At 42.4% G+C, this 9860-nt stretch overlaps 1 protein-coding gene across 8 annotated transcripts in view; it reads left to right on the top strand.

Annotated features, from left to right (window-relative positions):
- b4galt7 (xylosylprotein beta 1,4-galactosyltransferase, polypeptide 7 (galactosyltransferase I)) overlaps nucleotides 1-9860 on the top strand; it is an 85105-nt gene that overhangs the window by 3196 nt on the left and 72049 nt on the right. For 7 of the 8 annotated variants that reach the window (XM_046030520.1, XM_046030518.1, XM_046030524.1 and 4 more), the window contains 4 exons: nucleotides 4406-4750; nucleotides 5425-5650; nucleotides 6617-6700; nucleotides 6918-7022. In XM_046030520.1, coding sequence (XP_045886476.1) covers nucleotides 4406-4750; nucleotides 5425-5650; nucleotides 6617-6700; nucleotides 6918-7022 — 760 coding nt within the window. Of the gene's footprint in view, nucleotides 1-4405; nucleotides 4751-5424; nucleotides 5651-6616; nucleotides 6701-6917; nucleotides 7023-7261; nucleotides 7313-9860 lie in introns of those variants that run through there. The other variant, XM_046030523.1, reaches the window with a different exon arrangement.

The following is a 9860-nucleotide window of genomic DNA, read 5'->3' as shown; positions in this document are numbered from 1 at the left end:
CGATAGATATAACTGAGTATCATCTGCATAACAATGAAAGCTTATGGAATATTTCCTGATAATATTGCCTAAAGGAAGCATATATAAAGTGAACAGGATTGGTCCGAGGACAGATCCTTGAGGAACTCCATGACTAACTTTGGCGTGCATTGAGGACTCATCGTTAACATGTACAAACTGAAATCGATCTGATAAATAGGACTTAAACCAGCTTAGAGCGGTTCCTTTAATGCCAATGAAATGTTCCAGTCTCTGCAATAGGATCTGATGGTCAATGGTATCAAATGCAGCACTAAGATCTAATAAAACCAGTACAGAGACAAGTCCTTTGTCTGATGCAATAAGGAGGTCATTAGTAATTTTCACCAGTGCTGTCTCTGTGCTATGATGAGCTCTAAATCCTGACTGAAAATCCTCAAATAAACTATAGAAACAAACTTTGTTCGTCCAAGAACCATTAAATCAGATTAAATTATGTTCCATCAGACAGATTTCACTTGTAGAATAGTCACGGAAAATGAGAACTGTGCAAGTTTTCCTTTTGTATACATCAGCAAAAAAATCTTGGGTGGTTGAGCCTATTTGACTTGCTTGACATTGCATTCTTCTGCGATGTGACTATTGCGCAAGGGCACATTGCAATGGCAATGCTAAAACGATATATTGTGCAGCCCTATCTGGAATATTGATACAGTATTATGGAAAAACAATATATTGCTGTATTGATTTATTGTCACACCCCTAAAAACGACATCACAGAGCATCAACCAAGCTCTGCAATATAATTAAAATCTTTATTTGTACAGCACTTTTCATAAAATGCTCAAAGTGTTTTACATTCACAAGTGTGTGTGTGTGTGTACACACACGAGTAACGAATAAATTAAGCATAAAATACAGCAGCATGCACTTACGCCACAAGCACAAAACACCGCTATTAAAACTGGAAAAGGGTTGCAGAGACTGCTATAAAATCAAATAAAAACAAACAAAACTTTTTACTGTTCAATACTTGATGCATTTAGCAGACTGGCACCAGAGGACCTGAGTGAGCGAGTTGGCATATAAACAGATAAAAGGTCAGTTACAGAACATGTGCTAAACCAAGAAGTGCTCTAAAAACAAGTAAAAGAACTTTAAAATCAATTCTAAATGCTACAGGAAGCCTTTGTAGAGAAGCTAAAACAGAATGAATGCTCTCATTCGGTTTTTAGTTAAAGCTCTTGCTGCCGTATTTTATATTGGTTGCAGCCTGTAAATATATATATTTTTTGGGTAGACCAGTAACTAGTGCATTACAGTAGTCCAAACATGAGAAAACAAAAGCAGGGAAGAACGTTTTGGCATCTTACAACGCAAGGAAGGGTCAAAATGATGCACAGTAAACACACCTGAAAGCTACTCAGAGGGTCGTTTCTGTATATTTAAGCCTGGTCCCTGTTTCCACGTATGTTGGTGTTGAAATGACTCGTAGCTACAGAAAGGGTTGGATCTGTGCAGTAGATGCTTCAGCTGGCAGCTGAACAGGCTGCAGTGGCTGCAGCGTATTCCTGTGTGAAAATGGCGTCCACAGAAAGTGCTTCTTGTTACCAGCGACAGGCTTGGACTGTTTAAACCAGGTGTCTTCCAACATCATGGAAAGGTTCCCTACGAGGAACTCCAGGTGAGGCCCTTCTGAAATCTCATGAGAGGTGAGATGTTGAAGGAAGACGCCGGTGGAAACGTGAGTCAGAGTCCTAGGAGCTCTTCATCTGGAGACTGTGGCTCCAATAAATACGGACCATCAAATTCAAATGACTCCTCTACGCTGTCAAACAAAGGGGGTCACCAGGAGTCCCTCGTAGGGATCCTTTCCATGATGTCAGACACATGGTTTAACAGTCTGAGCCTGTCACTGGCAACAAGAAGCACTTTATGTGGATGCCAGATTGACAGGCACAATCGCCTATAAGCAATACGTGTCAGCTGTTTCAACTGCCGTCTGAAGCATCTACTGCACAGATTCAAAACATTCTGTACCTGAGTCATTTCAACACCAACATCCTCTAAAGATCCCCTCCAGACATGTATTAAAATATCTATACAAATGGTCTTTAAAAGGGCACCTGCTCCTTCTAATAATCTATAAATATGTCAACATTAAATATTAACATTTAGTAGTTTGGTGGGTTCTTCATGTGAAGGTATTTCCTGCAGATCAGTGTAGCCTGATGGCAGAACATCAGCTCCTGATGTTCAGTGACTGAAGGTTTGCAGAGGACGACGCTCTCCCAAGCTGGGTTCAGCGCAAAAGTTCAACTACGCAGACCGCGGCGCGTGCCAGGCGTGGCGCAAGACATTGAAAATAATGGGCCTCAGTGCAGTGTTGCGGTGGCTCTGAAAGGTTGCACCTGTTTTGTTTGGTTACGTTGCACTGAAAGCTCGACTCTCACCGCTACGGCATCGATTGTAAGTGACATGTTTATATTTAATTCTTAACAACCTGCCACGTTATTTAACTCCGTTATTATGTATTACCTTTACTTGGGTGTCCCGCAGGTGCTGCATCAAGTTTAATATAGGTATTTGTTCCTTTAGCAGCAACCTTTCAACGGCAAGTTTTTGAACAGGTGATCCGTCACGCACGGGTCAGACTTGGTGTACCCGAAATGCACCCAAACTGCTGCCTTCAGTCGTTTCTTTGGTGGAAATAAAACTTGAGAGTTTAGCCGGTGTGCAGTAGAAGCCTCCATGTCTCTGATATGCACGGCACTTGGAGCTGGTGCACCGCTGCTGTAGCTTTGTTTTCGTTTTGTGCAAGTTGTCACAGCTTCTTTTCGTGCAACAGAAACACTCGGTGTAGCGGAGCCTTTACGATTAATTAACGGTGATGGTTTTTAAATCGTGATTAAAAGGAAAATCTGGTAATCGCTGCATCCCTACTGTAGGGCTGGGTATAGTTTGGAAAAAGTTCAATAATAGTTTTAATACAATAACTGAGTTACGCTGTGGATACTGAAACGGTACACTTTTTGTTTTGATACCGTACTACCACACAAACGTCACTGACTGACAAAAGCCAAAAGTTGTCAAACGTTTTCGAAACACAAGCAGTCGTGCATGAACTTTTAATAAACTGCCGTCTAAAACTGGCAAAACCTGATGATGCTGTACTCGGTGGGGGTCGTTTCTCTTTACGTATTATGAGACGCAGTTTGGGAACCTCTGCTGCCAGCTTGTTCAGTTTGTCGCCTGGTTTGTCTTCATCAAACACTGGCTGACTGTGTTGCATGACTGACAGGAAGTTTAAACCCTCTGGCTGCTGCAGGTCTTGTGCATTAAGAAGAGGACTGATAACGAGGATATGGAGTGTATGCGAGAGCTGTCACTGTATTTCCAGACTTTGCCTATTTAAACAACCCATATGTGCAGGTGGTGAGAAGACAGATCTGCGCTCTGTCGTGTTCCCGGCGGCCATTTTACACATAAACTAAATCGGCGCTCCGCTGTTGCCGGAGGCGGGGAATATGATACTGAGACAGCAATGATTGAGCAGAATTTGACTTGGCTGATATCTCTTAAAATTGAAAGGTGCTTCTGGAATAGTATTGGCTCACAAGCACATGGAACACTGCTGGTTTGAATGGTTATGATATTGAGGATCTACAATTAATGTGTGAAATGAAGTGAATTGTCTTAAATATGACAGAACATGGTGACAAATATCATTCACACGTTCCCAGAGCTCAAGTTGACGTCTTCAGATGTCTTGATTTGTCCAAAACCAAAGGATATTTAGTTTACAATGATTTAAAAAAAGAGATGCTGCTGCAAGAGCATGGTTTGTAGTGTTCTTGCTAAATAACTAAAATTATGAATTGATTATAAAAATTGGCAATTTTCTGCCGATCAACTAATCTAATAATTGACTAAAAAGATTATATGAAAATATGATTCCGCATGAAAATATTCAACATCAGAAAAATTAAATGTTTGTGTTGAGGAGAAACGAGAGAATGAAAAACAAAACGGACGTTTGAGGCTTGTTCATTGTGTGCCGCTTTAACTGCATGGAGGTTTGTGTGCAGTTAAATGATCAGATGTTCACCAACAATCCTCTGCGATTCTGGGGTTGTTTCTAGAGGCTAAAACTGCCTGGGGCTGCTTTTAATCTCCATGTATTTCACACAAATTAGAGTTCCAGTAAATTAATACATCTTTTGTCATCATTTAATGTTTATAATACAGGTGTGACCCCACAAGGAGAAGACTTCTTTCAATGTTTATTATAGCTCAGTGCAGCTTGTCATAAGTCTGTGTTGTCTTATATATTTAATAATTACATTTAATTTGTAGCTAAGCTTGCTGCTAAACTGTGGAAGGAGATGCTAACTTGCGTTTCAACACCTGGTCTGTGTGTTCACAGGTTCCTGTCGGGTAAATGCACGGTCTACAAGCTGTTCGGCCTCTGCATGGTGCTGCTGTTCGTCTCTCTGTTCTGGCTGCAGTTCAGCTGTTCGGGTGACATGTCCGCCACCATGCATGAAGACAGACTCCTCCACCAGCAGCAGCAGCCGCCGCCCTGCCCGGGGGACGTTCAGGCTTCTGCAGCGGACGACCCCTCCTGGGGTCCTCACAAACTGGCGCTCATCGTCCCCTTCAGAGAACGCTTCGAGGAGCTGCTGGTGTTTGTTCCCTTCATGCACACGTTCCTCAATAAGAAGAAGATCCGCCACAAGATCCTCGTCATCAACCAGGTGGATCACTACAGGTGAGGGATGACTACAGGTGGGAGATCTCCTTCAGCAGCACCTTCCTTTAGAACTTTAGCACAACATGAATATAACTAAACATTGCAACGCTCAGGGAGCTTACTGTAATGTTAATGTTGAACTCACAGCAGGAAAAAGTGGGGCTCTGATGTCTCTTCAGCTCTTTCCTCTGTTGTTGTTAGTTCAGAGTTAGTTTAACATCATTGGAGGGAAGGCATTAGCTCAGTCTTCAGCACAATGGCTGCCAACTGCTTCTAATTAGGACGGGTTAAATGTAGATAACTAACACGTTTCCCCTTGGGGACAATAAGAATAAGGGAGTATAAATATTGTCTTAAATTGAATGATAAGCATTACGAGTGAGCAGTGATAAGATTTTAGTTAAATGATTAATGAGCATCTAATAAGTACATTCAAAAGCAATAATATAATTTTGCTTCAAATTTCACTCTGGTCTCTTCTTTAAATTTGTGTTTGACATAATACCTTATTATCTCAATTAAAAGGACGGAAACAAATGAATATGTGGCACGAAAGGCACTCTATTATTTTGGCTGGTAAAAAATATGTTCGTGGATGTTTTCATTGGCAGGTGACCCAAAAAGTTCACCCCTGCTGCTTTGCTATGAATCTAAAAGTAGTTTACAGAGAGGTTTGTCTCCTGTTGTTTCAGATTTAACAGAGCATCTCTGATCAACGTGGGTCACCAGGAGAGCGGTAACGACACAGACTACCTGGCGATGCACGACGTGGACCTGTTGCCTTTGAACGAAGGTCTGGACTACGGTTTCCCCGAGGACGGACCTTTCCACGTGGCCTCGCCCGAGCTGCACCCGCTGTACCACTACAAGACCTACGTAGGAGGAATCCTGCTGCTCACCAAGAAGCATTACCACATGGTACTGAGCTGCTTGCAGATTATTAACGCTGTTAAACCTCAGTGACCTGAAGGTTTGTCAGCCAGGAACAACTTGCGCTGTCCAGCCTATTTCACTCAGGGCAAACATTATGTAGATTCTATTAATAGCTGCAGCTGATTAACAGCACGGTATGAAAATATTAACCTAGAAAGTTAAAAATGGAAAAATTAAAAGGCAAAACTGGATTTTTGTTGTCCTCTTCCACCGCAGGAACTCAACTAAATGGTGTGGTACAGGTTCTGCTCGTTTCCATTTGTTCCTGGAGCTCAGGTTTGGCTCTGCTCACAATAAGTGATAATAAATCAATGTTCATGTACTTTCAGGGGTCAGCGGCAATGCTGATCGTGATTGGTGAAGCAGGTGGGATGGCTACGGCAAACACAATGTCTGGTAGAGAGGTTTGAAGGAGCACACAGCCAAACGGTGGTGGTGTAACAGGAGACACATAAAGTAGCATAATGCTGCAGTGGACCTAACCGAAAAAGACAGAGTGGTTTGTTTCTGCCCATACCTGACAGAACTGTTCAGGTGGTCTGGGCCCTAATGGTCGTGTAAGATGTGCAGCAAAGGCTTTGGCGAGATATCTGCAAAAAGATCCCGGTTTGTACAGAACAGTGGAAACACAATGAACAAGCTACAGAAGCCCCAAAGTTCTTTAAAGTTCAGATTATGGGAAGCCCCATATCACACGAGGTTAAGTTTCTGCTGTGGAAAAGGCCTCTCTGACATTGTCCAGGTCTTTTTTACAACACAGTCATGTAATGGTTTGAATTGTCCACCAGATGAAGCTGTGGTTCAGTCTCCAAATGTCTCAGTGCAGGACAGGGATTGTTTTTTGCATTTTGACAGTTTTCAGCCTCTGACAAAAGAGATTACGTTGATTCCGACTTTATTTGCTCAGAAGCAGGAAATAAAATGGTTTATTGTCCGTTTCCTTTATTGTAGTGTAACGGGATGTCAAACCGGTTCTGGGGTTGGGGCAGAGAAGACGACGAGTTCTACAGAAGACTGAGAAAAGCTGAGTTACAGGTAAAATTTTCAAGAGAACAGTGAGTAATCAGTGTCACCAGGACCATGTTTGGATTCTTAGCTTTTAAAAATGTTATTAAATTGGTGAGTCAGTTATCAGAATTATCATTATTAATTGTTTATTTTTTATTTCATCTATGTGATCAATCAGATGAATATGATGGATACGTGTCCCGGCTTATGTTCATTCTTTGGTGGTGGTTGTTTTTCTCTGCAGCTCTTCAGACCGAGTGGAATCACAACGGGATATAAAACCTTCCTCCACATCCACGACCCGGCCTGGAGAAAGAGAGACCAAAAGAGGGTCGCAAGTCAGAAACAGGTACAAGACTTTCATCATTACAGTGAACGGTTCACAAATAACATAATGTTTACCTGAGGAGAAACTGCTCACCCACAAACAACTTGCATCCGTTACTATGGAGAGTAGATGTCTTTTGTAATGCTTTATAAAATCTAGTTAATATCTAGCAGGCAGCAGTGGTTTAATGGAAAGATCCCAATGTGTAAGAGTAACAAAAACATAAGTAAAGTTTTTTTTCTTGTTCTTCTCAACCTCAGATCTCCTGAGACTGCTTTTCTGCTCAGTAAAAAAATCATCTTTGACTTTAATTGTATCTGTATTTAATAGGCTTTCAAAAGGTTTTATGAACCAAAGGGGTTACAAAATTTTATCAACTACAACTGGGCAGCTGTGGCTCAGGAGTTAGAGCGGGTAGCCCATTAATCGAAGGTCAGCACTTCAATCCCAGGCTGCATGTCGAAGTGTCCTTGGGCAAGATACTGAACCTGCCCCTGGCAGCTGTTCCACCTGCGTGTGAATGTTAGTTTCTGTTTGAGCACTTAGGCTCAGTGTATGAATGTGTGTGAATGGTGAATGCAGATATGGTGTAAAAGCGCTTTGAGTCGAAAAGACTAGAAAGGCGCTATACAAATACAGAGAATTTACATTTACAACTGTCCGACTGTAACCGCAAAGTTTATCATGGATAGCGATGTGCCTGCACATGGTGCAGGTAGGCAGAAAGAAGCAGCCGTGAGCAGCTCCGGTCAGGCTCTGCAGGTTATTACTGGGAAGGCCCGGACGGCGGTGGAACTTTTACAGTCACATTGTTGTAGCCAAGCAGGAACCTACGGTTCTTAAAAGGGAAGCCAATGCTTAAGTTCCTTAAACCTTCTTTCTGCCAGCCAGCAGGGGGCGACTCCACCGGCTGCAGAAAGAAGCGTGATTGTATAGAAGTCTGTGAGAAAATGTTTCTACTTCACAGCTGATTTATTCCCTCAGTAAACACTGAGTTTATGGTCTCAGTCGCTAGTTTCAAGTCTTCTTCAACACAGCATGATGTTCATTTAGTACATTATAGCCCCTTTTCGACTGCATGGAACCGCCTCGACTCGACTCGCCTTTTTTGGGTTTTCCACTGTGGAAAAGTTGTACCTGTATCTGCTGTCAGGTACTTCTTTTATTTATTTATTTTTTTAATCACCTCTGAGGTTCCAAGCGAGCTGAGGCAATACTAAAATGTGACGTGAAAACACAGCAGACTGCAGATTGGTCGGAGAGAATCGTCACTATTCACTGTGTCATCATTGTGTGCGCCTGACAGAGGCCAGCAACAGAAAGTTTTGTATTTTACAATTTTCTTACGTTATTTCATCACTAATTTTGAATATTGACAGTTTTATGAAAAGTGATGGTGGAACAAAAATGTGCTTGAAAGTTTGCTGAGTTGAGGAGCTGACGGCGGGGGATGCCTGCACCAACCTGCGGGAGGTTGAGGTGAGGCGAGTTGAGCTGGTAGTGGTAATGAAAAAACGGCATATGGTCCCATTTATTTAGAGGAAAATAGACCATAAAGCAGGGGAGGCTTCAGGACGGGGCTACCTTGTGACCAGGGCGACCCGTCAGTCAGGATACAGGCGACTCGTATCTGCTGCTCTGTGTACATTTAACCAGCACCGTTGAAAAAATCTCGTTGGCTGCTCATTTTTCTGGTAAACACATTTTGTTTGATGTCTGTTTGTTGCTAGGATGAATAACGGATGCACCTTTCTAACCAAACTAGCTAGCGCATCCGTTTCGCCCAAATCTGGTCACGTCTGGTTCCAAAAAAACCAAGATGGCGACAACCAAAATGCCAAACTGCTCGAGGCTTCAAAATTATAGAGAGCCTAAGTCCCTCCCCTTTCGTTGGACCACCATGGGACCTCATTTCGGAAAAATATTGTACGCTAGTCAACGGCAAGGGACAACAAATATTTTGATCCCGTTTGAATTGTGCCCCCCGTGACCCTGTACGCAGGATAAGCGGTTGGCGATGGATGAATTGTGCCCTGAATGACACACATGATGTTTAAAGTCAAGAAAGTCCCAGTATAAGACTGAAAATATATAATTACAAAGACCACAAACCCAGAAGTCGCGTATGTGACGTCGTAACTGTTTCTGTCAATGACTGAAGCTAACGTGACTGAAGCTAACGTCAAAAAACTTACATGAGAAGATGATGTGATAAAAGGACCAGGAGTCGTTGGATTAAACACATCGGGTGAAATGTATTTCTGCACGGAACATAGCTGAGTTATCTAGCTAGCAGCAACCAAGCAGTAAACGTTAGCTAGCATTACCGCGCTAACATGTCGGTGACATATATGGTGCGAGACGAAAGATGTAGTTCATTGAACGGTTTTCACACAAAACGACATAAAACGGCGACTTTCTTGACTTGCAAAATTATATTTTAAATAGGCAAACATATGTGTAATTCAGGGCTCAGTTCTAACGGGGTCAAAAGATAAGTTGTCTCTCGCCGTTGACTGCTGTACATATTTTTCCCGAAATGTGGTCCCATGGGCCGGAAGCAGAAGCGAGTGACTTAGGCTCTCTATAGTCCACAAACCAACAGGTGACGTTACGGCGCCCACATCCACTTCACACAGACTGTGATTGAATTATTTTATTTTTAAATTATAAAATAAAATATAAAAAAATTTATAATACTAATTATAATAATCTGTCGGCTGAAACTCACACTGCTCAAAATCTGATCATTCTGTGCCCCTCTCCACCCCACGACAACACAAACTCCATTATCAACCTTACAAAGTATTAACATCTTAAACCATTTGAACCCCCCCCCCCCCCCCCCCCCCGGGGGAG

The sequence above is a fragment of the Micropterus dolomieu genome, linkage group LG19 (assembly GCF_021292245.1).
Source record: "Micropterus dolomieu isolate WLL.071019.BEF.003 ecotype Adirondacks linkage group LG19, ASM2129224v1, whole genome shotgun sequence".
NCBI lineage: Eukaryota > Metazoa > Chordata > Actinopteri > Centrarchiformes > Centrarchidae > Micropterus > Micropterus dolomieu.
The sequence above is the reverse complement of the archived record's forward strand: the minus strand, read 5'-3'. Positions and strand labels throughout refer to the sequence as shown.